At 39.5% G+C, this 18,943-nt stretch overlaps 1 protein-coding gene across 2 annotated transcripts in view; it reads right to left on the bottom strand.

Moving 5' to 3' along the window:
* Window positions 1–11,529: 11,529 nt before the first annotated feature.
* Window positions 11,530–18,943, bottom strand: part of LOC134219658 (TLC domain-containing protein 3A) — a 28,189-nt gene continuing 20,775 nt past the window's right edge. The window contains exons 4-8 of one of the 2 annotated variants that reach the window (XR_009981627.1): window positions 18,690–18,920; window positions 12,290–12,388; window positions 12,055–12,226; window positions 11,734–11,905; window positions 11,530–11,664 (exon numbers count right to left, since the gene is read on the bottom strand). Coding sequence is in view for 1 of the 2 variants with exons in the window: in XM_062698460.1 (XP_062554444.1) it covers window positions 12,110–12,226; window positions 12,290–12,388; window positions 18,690–18,920 (447 nt within the window). In the remaining variant the exon portion in view is untranslated. Of the gene's footprint in view, window positions 11,665–11,733; window positions 11,906–11,962; window positions 12,227–12,289; window positions 12,389–18,689; window positions 18,921–18,943 lie in introns of those variants that run through there. The other variant, XM_062698460.1, reaches the window with a different exon arrangement.

Genomic DNA, 18,943 nt, shown 5'->3' with positions numbered 1-18,943 from the left:
GGGCTTAGTTTTAGTTTTAGGTTTTTCAAGTTCGAAGTCTCAGAACCAACTGATCATTGATTTTATTTTCTTCTTTCAGGTAAGCGTACATTGGATGAACATCGCACGAAAAATATTAAAATATATTCATCAATTTACTTAAGGCTTAGGTCCGATTCACGAATTAAAATAAAATTAAACTCAAAAGTGACAGTTCGGAAATTATGAAATCCCCCGCTCATAAGAATGGCTGGTGCTATCCAGCAAGACCAACAAAACATCTATCAAAAATGATTCAATTTCTGTCAAAAGTAATCTTGCTCTGCGAGCAGGGTTATTTGGAAATTTTTGAACTGTCACTTTTAAGTTTAATTCGATTTTAATTCACGAATCGGACCAAAGCCTAAGAACCGTCCAAAGGAGGACAAAGTAACCTGGATTTTACAAATGTTTCGCATTATATACAAAACGTTCAACCGCACACTTATTCACCGAACATTAAAATCAGAACCAAAAACTCGGATCACGCACCAATTGTTTACTCACTCGGCCGCGCGAACTATCTGCTTACTGAGCAGAAACACGACAAAACAGGCACTGACGGCCGCGCAATGCAGAACACAATTTTTCGGCAAATCGCGCGATCGTTCTGCTATCCGAAACAAGAGCCAACACGCACTAAACTAATTAACTTTATTAACCGCCGCGCAGTGCAAAACACAAAATTTCGGCAAATCGCGAAAGAAAGATCTGGCGAAAGAAAGAAAGAAAGATCTGCCGTCCGAAACAAGAGCCAACTCGCACTCACCATACTCAACCATATCTATATAAATAAAAATGAAATGGTCTGTGTTCGTATCCGCATAACTCGAAAACGGCTGGACGGATTTTCTATATTTCTCGGGTACTTATTCAAAAGGACATATGTGATTTTGTAAACAAAGATTCAAACGTCGATTTGTCCAATCTGATGGTACTCCCACGCAAACCAACACCACCAACAGGTAGCCGAAGGCTTCCCCTACCTGTCTGTGGCGATGGTTTGCGTGGCAGTGCTATCAGATTCGTCAAATCGACGTTTGAATCTTTGTTTACAAAATCACATACGTCCTTTTGAATAAGTACCCGAGATTTCTTCAGCAGATATGTTCGTTATCGTTTCCCACGGGTTTATATGATATTTCTTCATGCGAAAATCACGAGTAAGTAAATCGTGAATATCTAAAATTGAGATTCGTATGGAAATTTTGTAAGGGCCTTTCAAAACGCACATTTTCGCCTAATATGCAGGACAACGTCTGCTGGGTCAACTAGTTTCAAATAGAATTTATCAAAAACTTAAACTATCAAATTCAGAACTTGATAATCGACTTAAAAGTCATAACAAAATTTTCGTCTTTGTTCACTTTTTTTTTTCTGGAGTCCATTTCACTACATCTTCTCTTGGTTCTACTTGTAGCTCCCCTGGGAGCCGTCACCGTCTGATCTTGTTCCATCCATTTCGTCTCCGTCATCTGTCGTAGCACACCGCGTTACAAGACCGTCAGTCTCGTGAGAATTCATTTGCCGGGCAACGACATTAGGGGAACTCCACACCGGAGCTTTCTTAACAACTTTTATCTGGTTACGATGCGCCATGACTTCCACGCTTCCAACAAGTATCTGTATCACTGAGTCCTTCATCGGAATCCGCTGTTCCCATCTTACTCAGGAGCTCGTTAATGTGCCTATCGGCGGAGGGTCCTGGCTGGAAGGATTCAACCAAGTTTACAGTGGCGCGATGCAGATTCTTTAGTTTAAAGCATTTCTTTTTTATGTAGCCTTTTATCCCACAGTAATTGCACATTGCACATATACACATTTGCTAATTTATTCAGTGCTAAACCCTCAATAGCAGTCCCTACGTTAGGAGGATCCCTGCGGTTTTCAGCAGTTCCCGCATTCGCCTTAGCGATCTCCCAAGTAGCTATGATTTTTTTGCTGAAGCTAATTTCAAATTTTCTTCTCCAAGTAACCTTTGTCTCAAATTCTTATCATTAAGTCCAGCAATTAAACGATCAAGTATAGCCACTTCTTTGAAGTTCTCGAAACCACAGAATTCCGCTTGTAGTTTTAGAGCAAAAACGAAGTATTCTGTGGTTTCGTCCGGCTGCTGAATCTTAGTACTGAATTTATATCTCTGTACAAAAGATATTTTAGTTACTAGATAAAGATTGTCGCTGTGGTTCCCTTTGTTCTGCTGTCCGGAACATGTTGGGTACCAAGCTGTCAAATCGTATGGATTTTCCTTCTTTGACATTTAGCTCCCCTATCCTCGCCAGCAAAAGATGTCCCGGACAGCGACGACAGCGACAATCTTTATCTAGTAACTAAAATATCTTTTCTCTGTACCAAGTCAGGATCAGTTTTGTCTAAGCGGTTCTTCAATTTAGAGACCAATTCTTCAAAAGAAATATCCTCGAAATTGCCTTCAGGATACAATAATTTTATTTCCATAAATATTATTGGACCACTAAGAGTGATAAAAAACGCCATTCGATCTTCATCTTTCACCTTGTTCACTCGGAAAAAAATATTTTAAACGAGTGAACCAATCATTAAACGTAGTGCCCTTGCGATAGGGTTCCATAGTGAACGCTACATTAGTACTCATGTTTAAAGGCACCCCCAGATAAATAAGAACGAGCCGGTATCTGTTGACCTTCAAACGACCCTTTTCGGTACCTCTACCGCGTGAAGTACTTGACTTCCCTTCGAGCTTCCAATTACCTACTTCCTCTCACTCGGTAATGGCCCGATCAATTCGCTGAATCTTAAACGTCCTCACTGATTCTGATGGAATTGCCCGGATGGAAAACGATCGTTTGTGGAAAACCGTTAATAACTGCTCACTGGGTATTTTTTGCACCACTATTACCTATGTTTTCGATAAAAGGCTTTCTGGATAATGTCCGGCCGGTTTATCAATTTCAGAACGAATTTCCTTTCCCACAGGATCGGTGTAATGCTCATTGTTCCGCCGGCTGCCTCTGCGCGTTCCAAACCGCATCTTCAACTTTCCAAAATACACTTTGACTTTAACGTTTTCACGCTCGTCGCCACTTTAATATCTCCTTCTTTTAATATATAAATTTATAATAGCGCGATTGTGAATATTTAGGCTTAGTTTTAGTTTTAGGTTTTTCTAGTTCGAAGTCTCAGAACCAACTGATCATTGATTTTATTTTCTTCTTCCAGGTAAGCGTACATTGGATGAACATCGCACGATTGCACACCATGATTGACAGCGATAGACGATCGCTGGATTTCGAATGCGCAGGGTGCGCCACGTATATTACAATAAGCTTTCAGTACACTCAAGTCTTTGTCAAGTCCGCCCGCTATCCCTGACGATATCTAATCAGTCTGGGGCTGTCCATATACCACGTGGACAGGTTTCGATCAGTTTTAGATACCCCCTCCCCCAGAGCGGACAATTGCTCATACAAATTTTCAAAAAATGCATGAACCGCTCGGTCCATGGTTGCACGTCGCCAACCACGCAGTCTGCGGAGGGTCCACAAAACGTCCTCCACCTGATCGATCCACCTTGCCCGCTGTACATCTCGTGTTCGTGTTCCCGTCGGATCGTTGTCGAGAACTATTTTCACCAGATTACTATCCGACATTCTGGCTACGTGCCCGGCCCACTCGAGTTTTCCAATTTTCGCAGTCTGAACGATGGATGGTTCTCACTACAGCTGATGCAACTCGTGGTTCATTCACCCAAAGTACGTACGATTTCCAGCCATGATGCGTCTCCGAATTTCTCTGCTGGTATCGTTATTGGAGGTCACCAGTGAGCCCAAGTACACGAATTCTTCGTGGTGGGTAGCTTACGTTGTCATCTCTTGAGCCTCTTTCTATCACGTACTTTGTCTTCGACGTGTTAATTTCCAATCCGTTTAGCTTCGCTTTTCAATCTGATGTAGGCTTCCTCCATCTTCTTAAAACGTGCCATGATATCAATGTCTTCGGCGAAACCAAATAACTGGACGGACCTCGTGAAAATCGTACCACTCGTGTCAATCCCTGCCCTTCGTATTACTCCCTCCAAAGCGACGTTGAATAGCAGACACGAAAGACCATCACCTTACAGTAACCCTCAGCGCGTTTCGAAAGGACTCGAGAATGCCCCTGAAACTCAAACTACGCACATCACCCGATTCATTGTCGCCTTGATTAACCGTATCAGTTTGTCTGGAAATCCGTGTTCGTGCATTAGCTGTCATAGCTGGTCCCGATCGATTGTATCATATGCGGCTTTGAAGTCGATAAATATATGATGTGTATTGTGTAGGCACGTTGCATGTTGGGGGCCCTACTTAGCCGTGCGGTAAGACGCGCGGCTACAAAGCAAGACCATGATGAGGGTGGCTGGGTTCGATTCCCGGTGCCGGTCTAGACAATTTTCGAATTGGGAATTGTCTCTGCTTCCCTGGGCATAAAAGTATCATCGTGTTAGCCTCATGCTATACGAATGCAAATATGGTAACTTGGCTTAGAAACCTCGCAGTGAATTACAGTGGAAGTGCACTAAGCTGCGAGGCGGCTCTGTCCCAGTGTGCAGTGTGGGGATGTAATGCCAATAAGAAGAAGAAGGAGTGGGCATGATGTAATCGCGATATTTCTGCAATACCTGACGTACGATGAACACCATCAATGTTCTGATAGAAAGTATTAAAGCCATTTCCGTTATTTAGTGGCCACACCTTAAAACAAGCCAGTCAAAACCACGCTTGGTGCGGTTTTGCAGAAGCCCGACCACTTGAAGTCGTATGTAGCAGCCAAATAAGGGTATTTTAATACATCGACAAGAAAAATTTAATTTTTATTGAAATTTTTAGTCAATACGAGAATTAACAGAGTAAAGCACGGATATTTTTTCCCCTTTTATTGGTAGCATAAATAAGATATTGGAAGGACATTTTCGGATTTATTCAAAACCATTTTCAAGAACAGCCAACTGTTTCTGATGAAAGCCAATTTTATTGCCGATATCTAGCATTTTTAACACGAAACATCGGTTATTTTGATTAAAGTCGATTCCTTGTATTGTTTGTGTTCTTGGTGATAAATTCTTTATTACTATCAATAGTAGTCTTTTGCTTCCAAAGACCAAAAAATATACAATCTTCTAAACAGTTTTCCCTTATTAACATTTAACATCACGGATGGCTTCCAATAAATGTATAACATGAATTATACAACAATAATTACAATGTTTTAATTTATTCTTTCGCTTTGCACATTGATCGGTCCGATTAGGTAGACACTGAACATGATTTAGTCTGCCTTTTGATTCAATTTTGTTCTCAAATTAAGTTACGTGTTTATTGGAAGATGCTTTCACATACAGGGGAGTAAGGTGGGTTTTGGGTTAACAGCCTGCGACGTGTGCTCTGATGATCATCAATAACAGTAAAATCTACATTTTTGGCTTTAATTTATATCGTTCTAGTAGCGTTTCTAGGTTTTTGAACGACCGGCAATAAACAACTGCGCTGGGTGTGTATAATAACTATCATATCTAATTCTAATCGAATCATTCCGCTTTTCTTTTCCAGTTCGTATCTCCTGCGTAAATTCTTCTCGGTTTGCACACTTACGATTAAAAATACGTCCAAACATTTTGTAAACGTGTATATTTTCTAAAAAAATGAAAGCTCCTTTCACATAGATATTTAAATATCAGTTTGAGTTACCTCTCTAAACTACACGTGCTGCATTTTGCTTCGAAATGCTATGTTTTCAAACAATGTGTGAAGCCCACTACCTAGTTGTGGTTGGGTTAGAATTTCGTTATAATTTAGTCTAAAAAATTTGTTCAGCAACTTAGTAGTTTGTTCGAATAGAGTAACGAAAGCATTTTGGACCATTCGACCGCAAGCCACAGAGATAATTTAAAAATAAGAAATGATTCGATATCCCAAGTTATTGTAAACGGGAGAACAGTTAGTTTCACGCTTCAGCATAGATGTACAGCCATCTTTGCTTGTGATGGGTCATGATTATCCATACTACTGTACTATGTATCTGAAACGACCGCACTCCGAATTATTATTTCCGCATAGTGAGACCCCAAGCGCACCTACCAAATATCACATTAAAATCAAGTGTAATGAAACGGTAATAGGTTTTGTAAAATTTTAAATAATTGTAAAGTACTTCAAGCGCTTACATATGAGAAAGTCAAAACAAAAAGGCTGAATAATAAATTTAATATTGAAAAGTCGAAACCAAGATTTTTTTTAAGTACCGCGCTGGTTATTCCCATCTACTGACGAAGTCGGATAACCTGTACATAAAAAAATCTTGGTCGAAACTATGGAGACTGTCTGTCTCTGCATGGACGCTTGAAGGAACAGTCTCGTGAAGCAAACCGACAGCTTTCGAATGCTGATAGTCAGGGTTTCTTGTGAATAAGTTTCTAGCCATTATACTGCCGTGAATCGCATATTTGTCCCATGTGAATAGGAAACGCAGCAAATATGGGACAGATATGCGGCATAGGCCCCACGAGAACCTGGGGCCTCATTGCGCATCTCCTTTCGACAGTTTTCATGGTTTGCTCGTTTAGAGTCGAGATTCGCTATGCCACCCCTGTTTCCAGGTTGACCGTTCCGATGGCAAACATGTTTTAGAAACTATTGCGAAAGTTTTGACACCCATTGCCAGGGTTTCTTCTAAATAAGATTGATGGGTACCTGTTTCCAGGATGATAGTTCCGATACGTGTTTCTCCAACAATTTCAAGAATTTTGATACCCACACGGAAGAAATAAACTACCCGGTAATAAACTATTACGGGAAGCCAAGATTGAGTAAATGGGGTCGAAGTAGTTTGCCTTTACTCCCATGTTAAAAAAGGACCCAACGGAAAATTTATTTACTCAAATGGAGGTTTATTTCACTCAATTTAGACCTCAGGTAATAAAACTCAAAATTGGCTTGGTATGCAGTACGGGGTTGGACTTTTCTTATACTGTATATTAAGTGTAATATCACAAAATAAAATTTCGAATATAAATATTATGTTTATTATACAGTAGAAGAAAAGTCCAACCCCGTACTGCTTACCGTGTTTAATTAAATTGCTTTTAGAATTTTTGAGAAACGTTTTAGAAACTTCTTCGTATGGTTTCCCGTGGAGATTTTTTCGATTATCATCTTTCTGCTTCTTCTTCTTCGTGCAACATCAAAGCGCTAATCAAGTCTTTCGTGCTTCGTTTTTTCCGTTCGTTCTCGCTTTCACGTTGACGTTCTGTCCAACTGATCCCAGTATGACACGGTGACAAACTCGGTCGTCAGCAAGGTAGGGCCAGAAGTGCACTTTCCGGCTCTATATCGATGGTGTCAAGAAGATATCGACGACAAAGGAGCGCCTCAAGTCGGTGGTTCCTGCAGGTCCATAAATACGAGTATATGATCTGTCTAGCTCCGGGCCAATCAAAGCCCCACTGCGTGCGGAATTTGAGGGCTGTGGGCTAAAAACTACCGCATTCCATAAAATCGCTTGTCATGACCGGACGAGAAAATGTCGGGATCAGCTATACTGCTTATGATCACACATCAGTCCCATATTTTCTCTGGATTCCTATTTATAGGTGACTGATATGCAATTTTAAGCAGTATTTATATGTGATCCACTTGAAGCGTCATAAATGTCATCAACTACACTGTTGTTGGTTGTTACAATTTCTGAAATGGCAGTGAGGCGACCCGCACACCATCGACCAATGCGACAAGATGGAGGTAGCTGACCCCAAATGCACTAACTGTGTCGACAAACATTGAGCTATGCCAAGGGCTGCCCAAATCGCGCGAAGTTCTTGGAAATCAGGAAAGAGACTTTCACTGCCAAAGAGGAACCCACTCCCAGTAATCAACAAGATGAATGTATTTCCTGCCATCTCGTTGTGCAGTTCCAATCTTCCCACCGTTACAACCACATATAAGGGACTGGCAGCGGCAGTTACCTCCGTTTAAGTTCCATCTTTATTCACCGGCGAAAGGCCCCCGCTCCCTCCTGGATTCCTGGCATTTTCATCATTGAAAATGGCTGTTAGGGTGGGCCTGGACAACTGGAACGCTTGCTCGCCAAAGAGCTAGACAATTGAGCTGAGGAGAAGGAAATATACGTGGCGTCACTGAAACACACATAAAACCGGAGGTGAACGTCGACATCCTAGATTTTTGCATCGTGAGAGGTGGTGTGGCCATAGATCTTCGCTACAACATCAACTATCGCCTGCTGTCAAGCTTCCAGCTGAGTGTCACTGAGGCCATCGGTGTTGAAGCTACTACTTTTGTCGGTACAATCACGCTGATTGCGGCGTACTGCCCAACTTAAGTCAAAGCTGGCGATGATTCATCGGCCGCCCTTCAAATGGACCTATTACATCACAAACATGAATGATCACATCTCGCTGCTGGTCGTTTACCTGGAGCTCAGCTCGAATCCGGTGATGGCGGTACTGGGCGCCTCGGTAAATCGACATCAGCAGTCCCGGAGAAATTACTATCGAGTGAACTGGCAGCGGCTTCGACAGTATGTTGACCCCAACGTTGACTACTAGCCGCGGCGGGAAACGACTAAATACATCGAACGGCAGCTGAGGCACATTTCAATCGCATGACCAAAACTACCCAGGCCAGAATGGTGGACCTCAGAAATATCGATTTATCCAATAAGATTCGTTCTCGCCCAGATTGTGCCAAGCCGTTCTGGAAAGTGGCCAACATTCTAAAATCCAAGCATTAGTCCATTCCAATTCCTTACGACTCCATTCGAAAACAATAGCTGGGAGGATCGCTTGATAACTCCTGCAGTAAAGGCTGCCGAAATATGTCGTCACTTCGTCAACTCGCACAATCTTAGACAGAACATCGTTATTCCACACAAAGCAACCGTTAACGAACATGTGAACAAAATCTACCTGACACTTCTCGGAGATCTCAGCTGCTGAATTGACGGCCTTCATCAAATCATCGAAAAACGTAAAAGCCCCAGTCTTCGACAACAACCTGATCACCCCTCGCTGATATTTATTCAGTGTCTCCATCTCAGCTACTTCCCATCATACTGGAAGTCAGCCAAAGACACCCCCATCCCGAATCCTGGGAAGCATCCTTCTTCCCGGAAAAGTTATCGTCCCATCAGCCATCTCTCAGGGTTATCCATGCAATTTAAAAAAGGGCAATTCACTGCCGAATATTTGAGTCTGCCGGAAATCACATCTTGCGCGAGGAATAGTTTTGTTTCGATCAACCGTACACCAACTGATTCGAGTTGCCAACGTCCTCAGACGTAACCCGAGCAGGAGCGACGACCTCGATGACAGAAATTGGTATGATTTAGCCTTGCATAAGAGGTAAAATACCAAAAACTTATATATGTAGAATACTTTAGGCATACCATGCTTAGGCGGGGCCCTCCTTAGCCGTGCGGTAAGACGCGCGGCTACAAAGCAAGACCATGCTGAGGGTGGCTGGGTTCGATTCCCGGTGCCGGTCTAGGCAATTTTCGGATTGGAAATTGTCTCGACTTCCCTGGGCATAAAAGTATCATCGTGTTAGCCTCATGATATACGAATGCAAAATGGTAACTTGGCTTTGAAACCTCGCAGTTAATAACTGTGGAAGTGCTTAATGAACAGTAAGCTGCGAGGCGGCTCTGTCCCAGTGTGGGGATGTAATGCCAATAAGAAGAAGAAGATACCATGCTTAGGTATTTCAATACCAAACGAATAATAATTGGTTTTGCATTTGGTATTGAAGTTTGTTATGGCTAAGTATTGTACATATTAGTTTTTGGTATTATTCATTTGGTATTTTACCTCTTATGCAGGGCTAGTTCATAACAGAGTACGGTATCAATAACAGAATTAAGTATTATTGAGCCAATTTCTCCTGCTCGGGATTTTGATTTTGAATTTTTGAAAAAGCCGGACAAAAATCCAGCTGAGGCTTCTAGTTATCGCCCAAAAAGTTTGCTTTCTTCATTAAGAAAACTGTTTGAAAAGATTATTTTTAATAGAATATTAATATTAATTCATATTAATGACAATTCTATTTTTGCTGATGAGCAATTTGGTTTTCGCCATTGGCATTCAACCACTCATCAGTTTTTAAGAGTTACGAACTTAATTCGGCTCAACAAATCTGAAGGATATTCGACTGGAGTTGCTCTTCTTGATATAGAGAAAGCATTTGACAGTGTTTGGCATGAAGGTTTGATTGTAAAATTGATGAATTTTAATTTTCCTCTGTACATTATTAAACTGATCCAAAATTATTTAACAGATCGCTCACTGCAGGTAAACTATCAGAATTCGAAATCTGATAGATTACCTGTAAGAGCTGGTGTTCCCCAAGGCAGCATACTGGGGCCCATTGTATAACATTTTTACTTCTGACTTAGCTGATTCACCACCAGGGTGTCAAACTTTGTTTGCAGATGACACGGGTCTCCCAGCCAAAGGGCGAAGCCTTCGTGTCATTTGTAGTAGATTGCAAAAAAGTTTGGATATTTTCTCCACTAAGTAAGTGCAAAAAAAGCGAAAAAGGAAAAAATCTCCGAATGCTTCCAAAATTCAAAAAAAAAAAGAAAAAATCAAAACGGTCTGTCGCGTCGGCGAGGAAAGGGCCTCAATCAGCGGAGCGAGTTCCAATGCGCACGATATCATTGCAGTTGTTTCCATGGCAGCATCTTTGGGCTGTTCTACCTGTTCACCTCCGACATGCCTCCGGGCGGTGCTGGTGGCAGAACGATAGATAGAGCACCGACCCACTGGATTATGGTGGGGAGTTTTGCTTCGCTCATCTTCTTCGGCGCTTGCTGTGGCCCAGTTTGCTTCGTCACCTGGGCGTAGCTTTTTGGACCAGTTATTTCTTGTGTTTTACCTACACAAGACAAACCAGTGTGAGCCTGCTATTTGCAGTGTTGCACATTCTCTCCATTACCAACAATAAACATGTGGTCAAGATGATCGGTCTCAAATTGCTTGGGTCTTGGGTGTTTGGGGTCGCGCCACAATGGCTGCTATGGGTGTTGGTAATTTACGAAGCAAAGATGTTGTAGTGTATGAGCATTACAAACATATTTAATTTTTGAACTGCTTTATTCCTCAACTAGCTGTGATTGTTTTCACGGAAAAACGATTGTATTCTACGTCTGAATTCTTTTTTAAATGTGTATGTAAAACTGAATTCAGTAAACAGAATGTTGTCTACTTTCTTTTTTGTCAAGTAATTGCGATGAAAAAACTTGTTCTGATAGGTACCTAATGGTGGAAGGAATGCTATTTGCTCACAGACATGCGCCAGCTCCAATTTTATCATTGAGATTAGTCTGTAGTCTGTTGATGTTAAATAGGATTGAACAATCAACAATTTTAGCCTTCAACATTTCTACAAGATTGTTGGTTGTGTAATTGCAGATTCACTGCAATTATTTCTAAACCTACATCAACAATGTGTTTCTCGCATGATACGGAATGGTCCAAATTGCTGCTGTTACCCAAGATTTAATTAAATGTTTGTTCTAATTTAATTAATATACTGGCTGTACGAAATCTATCATCTATTGCATTGTATAAGTTCCAGCAAACAAATGATAAAAACTATCATTCTTGCTCTTTTAGTACTGTAACGGAAAGTATTTTTTAGACTTTAATGTAAAGGTTCTCTTAGAGAAACAAATGGTTTTACATACCGCTAGTTGCACTGATGATGATATCCAGCTCTTAGAACAAACTGGAATTTCCTGGTTCATACCCATTAGCCTTTTAGTGTGCACATTTTTGTATACGTGAAAATTAGATGCAAATGTGCCTTTTACATCTATGACTAGTTAGATCTTAGATGAGAGGGAAGCTTGATAAAACCTATAAAGTATGAAGAAGACCACGCTATTCTACGTCTTACAAAAACCATATTTGAAGTTAGCTTGAAGCTGTAGACTTTCAAATTTCTCTATTGACCCTTTTGCTGTGATAAATATATATTATCAGATACACTGTTTTTCATCACTTACCAGCATGGTTAACTTTACAATGAACAGTGAGAAATAAAAAGTGATAGTTTTCGCCTTACATTAACGACCTTATCTCACTGTCTTTCGATTGCGACGGTTTCAGACCATTGGCTGCTGCACCATTCTGTACTGCATTTCTTCCTCCGGATGATTTCTTGTTTTTGGAAAAAACCTAAAATGCGAAAATTTCTGTTAAAAAATGATTGTCTCTAGATTAGACGGCGGACGCTTATACCTTGATAGCTCCTCTCAGCATTAATCGGAACCAGTAAAGCTGTGGCAGGAACAGTGCCAGTATACTAATCTTGCAGCCTCGCGGGAGCCGCCATAGTGCCTGGAATTTATATTTGGTTAGTCACGTTTTGGTGGGACTTTCACATAAGGCTAAAAACTCAGAAGCCTGAACGCTCTCTTCTTTCTTTTTTCTCCCTTTTTTATTCTTATTTCATTCATCTTCTTTTTTCCTTCTTTCTTGTTTCCTCTTCTTTCTTCCTACTTCATTGTTCCTTCTTCTTTTTTCTTCCATCTTTCTTCGTTTTTCTTTAGTCTATTTTCTTACACGTTTCTTCTTTCTTCTCCCTTTCTCTTTCTTCCTTCTTCTCACTACTTTCCTTCTTCCGACTTACTTCTTTTGTCTTCTTCCGTTCTTACTTCTTTCTTCTGTCTTCCATTATCTTCTTCCTTGTTCCTTCTTACTTCTTTCTTCCTTCCTTCATTTCCTCCTTCTCCCTTCATTCACCCGTATTTCTTCTTCTTTCTATTCTTATTCCATTCATCTTCTTTTTTCCTTCTTTCTTGTTTCCTCTTCTTTCTTCCTACTTTATTGTTCCTTCTTTTTTCTTCCATCTTTATTCGTTTTTCTTTAGTCTCGTTTCTTCTTTCTTCTCCCTTTCTCTTTCTTCCTTCTTCTCACTACTTTCCTTCTTCCGACTTACTTCTTTTGTCTTCTTCCGTTCTTACTTCTATCTTCTGTCTTCAATTATCTTCTTCCTTGTTCCTTCTTACTTCTTTCTTCCTTCTTGCCTTTCCTTCTTCCCCCTTCATTCATCCGTATTTCATCTTCTTACTTCCATCCTCATATTTTCTTCTTCCTTCTTCCTTATTTCTTGAAAAAAATTGATAAAAAATAAAAATATATAAATCAGAGTACAAAAAAAAATCTTATTTTTTATAATGTTTTGCCTTTATCGTATACTTAAACGTAAAGGCTATATGATCACTCAAAAACCGAACTTTTGATACAAGGCTCGGAGACCTATATACAGGGCTGGTAGCGACCGAAGCCACTCAAAATAGTGACTTTAGTGACCGAAGCTGATGAAAAAAGGGACCAAATAGTGACTTTCAGTTGCAGAAAAAGTGACCAAATAGTGACTTCCAATTTCAATTGCAAGTTCGACGAGAGGAAATCAAGCGTTTTTGGGTCGAAGGAAAATAATTGTTTCGTAATTTGTGGCGGAAAACACCTTTCACTCACTACTCTTTTCTCTTAGAACGAACTCAGAAGAGAAACGAAAATCGTACTCGCTAACTTTTATCTACTACTAAGTCACTACTAAGTAAAATTATTGCCCTCTCGTTTAATCCCACGGAAGATTTAATCAATATCAATAAAAAGCAAGATAACTCAAAACTATGAGTAGTTTCAAGCAAATCAAATTTTTACGCCAGTGGAAGTGAGCGAAATATGGTTATCACTCTTAAGGACACTCCTCACGGAAACAAAATTTTCAAGTGCACACCACTCGATACGGAAGCAACGCACAACTGTCATTTTTATAATTTTACGGCTACGTCGCAGCATGCGTAAAATTATAAGAATGACGGTACTTCGAAATTTGAATTCCGTGATGAGTGTCCTTAACACCTGTTTTTCTTTCCTGAAAATTATTTCTCGGTGAAAATCTGCGTGAATGAGCATTCTCTTCTCGTAAAAATGAGTGAAAATTACGATCATTGGATTAGCTGAACACCTGCTTAAGAAAGATGCAGAGAACTTCACCATTTTTCATAGGTTCCACGGATGTTTGGAATTTTCAGTGAGACAGGAACAACAGTAGCATAGTTTTTGGTAGAAAACGATACAAAAATTATGAAGATTCGTGTACAACGAGCATGGGATTGAACGCTCGACCTCCTGCTTGTAATGAGGATCATGCTCTCTGAACTTTTAAATATTTCTACTCCAAAATATGCAGATTTTCCGACTTGCTGTGCGTATTCATGAACGATTTTTGCTATATAATTCGACAGCGCATGCAATCTTCAAAATTGGGGAGACTTGATCGCCTTTCTATGATATCTATTCCATAAATATATATTTTCTTGAATTTTTTAGACAAATTTCTATATGGATGCCTAATGAGGGTAAAGTGAGGCAACAACTTCTTCTTTTTCATCTTCTACGTTGGCATTACATCCCTCACTGGGACAGAGCCGCCTCGCAGCTTAGTGTTCATTAATCACTTCCACAGTTATTAACTGCGAGGTTAAGCCAAGTTACCATTTCTGCATTCGTATATCATGAGGCTTACACGATGATACTTGTATTCCCAGGGAAGTTGAGACAATTTCCAATCTGAAAATTGTCTAGACCGGCACCGGCCACCAGCCCAGCCACCATCAGCATGGTCTTGCTTTGTAGCTGCGTATCTTACCGCACGGCTAAGGAGGGCCCCAACTCAAAATCCAAATATCCTGAAATTGTGGTGGAGTGATGGCATCTTTTTAAGTGAAGATAATTTAGCATATTTATGGATTTGTGCTGTGAAAAAATGATAGCATTTGGTCATTATTGGGAGAAGTTGTTCTAATTTTGCGTAGCCACCAAAAAACATCTTCAGGAGGAACAAAACACAGTAAATAATAGAGTAAATAAGGTTGTCAATTAAAAAAATAACTCGCCACATGATTTTGTAAATCGTTTGTCAATCCTCCCCACAAACTCAATCATTTCCAGCTTACCACAGATAAGCAAAATAGTAAAGCCTATTTTACTGTTGTGGGATTAAATCCATCAAATTGCGCTTTGTGAATGATTCACAGGCTTTCTGTGTTGAACTTAGTTACTAATCAAAAAAACCTAGATTAATCCACCTACAGTGAGATTTTGACCCTTCCTTAGTTATAAGGATTTTTTTTCCAGATTCCAGTATTTAAAACGAGATAAAACTACTCAGCTTCCCATGGCGATTTACCGTGAAAGTGACAAAATAATTGCCTACCCAAAGGCGAACGTCATGGGTTGATTGACAACTCAACGAATGATAACGTACTGTACTTCATGCTGCCTATTTATAAGGCGCTCGTCAGATTGAATAACTATTGTAACATGGTTAGTAACTATCGTAACGCTGGTTGCATATATTGTACTCGTAATTTCCAGAGACCTCGATATTAATTAATCCAGAACTTACTAAATCAGTCATTGATCTGAGCGAAACTCAATAGCGTTTAATAATAACACATATTTCGCCTTATGGATGCCTAATTTGGTAAAACTAAACTTGTTCAATACCTTAAAAATGAGCGAGATTTTTAAGGAAGTAAATTTCAGAATTTGCACACATACGCACACATACATGCATACAAGTGATCTATTAGTTTAGTGTCTCAAAACATGCTCACATTTGCTATCTAGCTTCCACTGAAGAAATTTTTGAAATCGCTTTAAATTTTTACGTTTTTGCTTTTCTGAGAAGATTTTTTTGTACATGCTTCTATATGTTCCTCATTTAAAATCATTTGTTTCTTTGAAACAAATAAGAAAAAAGCATAATTCCATGTCATATCATTTGTTATAATTATATTTTCAATATCAAAGTGAATTTGCTTGAAATACCATACATTTTATTTAATAAATCACGAGATTTCTTGATAGATTAATACGTAACACACCTGCGTAACGCATACAAAGTGAAATTATAGACACTTCCGAAGGAAGGGTCAAAACACACTAATAAAGATCCCAAAAAAAGATTCACAGGCTTTTTACAAAATGAACAAAAATGCGAGTGTTAAGAACATGCGATCATGGGCAGTTTAGTTCTTGGTAAAACAGGGGAGAATCAAGTCTCCCCACCTTCCCCTACTGCATAAAGGTTGAGTTTAAAAAAAAACTCGAAACCGACAGGTCTCTTGCCTGCATAACGGGATACCAATTTATAAATTGTGACGTAAAACACCTTCATTTAGCTACTGGTGAAATGCCAATAAGTGCAGCGAGTTAAATAGCTCACGAAGTTTCAGAGCGATCATTTTTCCAAGATCCGTAATTTCATTTCCACCATGAACAAAGCATCTTCCGATGGATACATAAACTGCCCCCACTCGCATATCAGTCCCATGCCGTTTTTTCGCATTCTGAGATAATAGCCATTGAAGTTCCAAATCGCATCTTCCATACGAAACTTTAAAAAAATCTAATAAATTGAAACATCATCGTATCTTGCTCAAATTTTGCTGAGTTGTTCATCATTCGATAGATTACCGTAAAGCGATTTAGTTTGATCGAAACATGATTTAGTTTTGTGCAATCAGGTCATGTAAATTCTTGGTGGGACTGTTATGCGGGTACTTTCAATATGGGACGCACATGATGGGCATACAAAATCGGAATTTTTATTATGATTTATGGAAGTACATTTGAAATAAACCCTATTCAGTGCGGTCGGGTCTGAGCTTGACGACCGACTGGCAAATAGCTTACACAACCTCACTTGATCAGTACAGTTGCTGATGAAGAATGTGTATAGCCGCCAGACATTCTAAATACTCACGCTCCTCTAATGTGGACGTGTACTCTACACATGTGGAAGTATTGGCTTGAGAAATGAATTGCGAGTGATTTGACTATGCGTCCAATTTGGGAATCTCGAGCTCGTTCAGTAGCCGCTAGGTTGCGAAGGCCAACGGAGGTCCTTCGTAGCTTAGTTGGTTAAAGCACCAGTCTAGCGTACTGTAGGGTCATGGGTTCGAGTCCCATCGAAGGGAAAGTGGTTACCTCCAATACATTTTCCAAATCAATATCTTCCACATAACGTACATATTCACATATGAGTTTTAAAAACATTGTAAATTTACGTCCAAATCGGGTGGTTCAATCCCAGGCAATTAACTTTGATTGAACCCTATTCAGTGAGTTAACTCAAAAGTGACGAAAAGTCAAATGGGACTGTTATGCGAGTGGGGGAAGTAAAGCTTTATAAAAAAAATCTTATTCAATAGTTTCAAAATAGTTGAAAATAGTGACTTTTTGCGGGAAAAGTTACTTTAGTGACTTGAGGTCGAAAAAAGAGACTTTTTAGGGACTAGCCCGAAAAAAGTGACCAAGTCACTAAAAAGTGACCCGCTATCAGGCCTGTATATACCAATCGACTCAGCCCGACTAATTGAGCTAATGTCCGTTATGTGTGTATGTGTACAAAATTTTGTAGAAACACTTTTTGGAGCTTCGCATAACGCATTTTTGCTATTGAAAATTGGCCAGATCGGGCTATGGCCAAAATACTACTCCTTATGCACGAAACACGCTAAAAACATTCACTCATATTTTTTAGTATATTTTGACACGAGAAAGGCTCCAACTCCAACTGATGGAGGCTCGAACAAATATTCTGGCGAAATATGTGTAAACAATCAACGCCATCAACGTCGACATTGCAAGTCATAATCTCAATTTGACAACACTTATGGCGCTGATGTACTCTGGCATTCGAAAGGACACTAGCGCACAATGGCATTTTTTGATGACGCTAGCGCTTATTCTGCACGGGGATACGGCGACATTCCAAATTACTTCAAAATGAACAGTAAAAAGTTATCACAACACAGCGAGTACAGCTTCAACATCTGTTCTCTGTGCCTATAGGTGGATTAATGGGGTACGTTTGTTCTTCATTATTTATTCTTCAGTCTTTGTTATTTATTCTTCATTTTCAATTCCTTATTCTTTTTTTCAATCTTTTTTTTTTATTCACTCAACTTGTACTCCATCCTACGGTTAAGATTTAAAATTTCGATATATTTCAGCCTTCTGAACTTTACAGCCTTTTGATACTTTCAGCCTTTCGCAGGGCACCCTTGATCATATAAAGTAGTGTAGTAGTAGCTACGAAAAAGTGTTTCATGAAAATGTTGTCGTCAGTGTAATGAATCAGAGGTTCCAAATTACAAATCAAAAACTTGAGTCATAACTATTAAATAGGCTTCTTTTGACAACTCGGGGTACATGTTAGAACAGATAGTAAGATGTGTCTTTTTTCATTTGTTAGTTTGATGGAGTAATTTTCTGGTTTTAATTTAATGAATTTTTCATTAGAAATTAGGCCGGAACAAATATGAACTCCTTCTTTTGTCATGTTGGTCTTTGGATAGCAAAGGGGGTGGTAAATAAAAAATAAATGGATAAATTGATAAAATCGTAAAACTCATCGGCTTCCTTAAAGAATCAAATCAAATTTTAAATTTCCCCCCAAATAATAAAATAAAGCCACAAAAATTGAGGGAGCGGTGACAGAAGAAGAAAATAATATTTGTTCCGGCCTTTAAGGCTTTCTAATAATATTAGAAAGTTTTCAAGTTTTTTAAGATTTTAGATTACTAACAATGAAAATATTACTTTGTTGTTTACTTACCGTGAAGAATGGTAGATTCACAACTTGGCTATAGTAATAGCAGACATACGGCATCAGGAATACTCTGCACCAGAAAAACGAAAACACCATAAGCAATCCGTTGACGACGTACATTTTGCTCTCCTTCAGTCCCATAGTACTCAGAATGCCGCGGAATGATACGAACGGAGTCGAAAGCTCCATCATGTACATGAAACTGAACACACAATCTCCCAAACCTCCTCGAAGATACTGAAAAATAAAACTACTGTTGA

The sequence above is a fragment of the Armigeres subalbatus genome, chromosome 3 (genome assembly GCF_024139115.2).
Source record: "Armigeres subalbatus isolate Guangzhou_Male chromosome 3, GZ_Asu_2, whole genome shotgun sequence".
Classification (NCBI taxonomy): Eukaryota; Metazoa; Arthropoda; class Insecta; order Diptera; family Culicidae; genus Armigeres; species Armigeres subalbatus.
The sequence above is the reverse complement of the archived record's forward strand: the minus strand, read 5'-3'. Positions and strand labels throughout refer to the sequence as shown.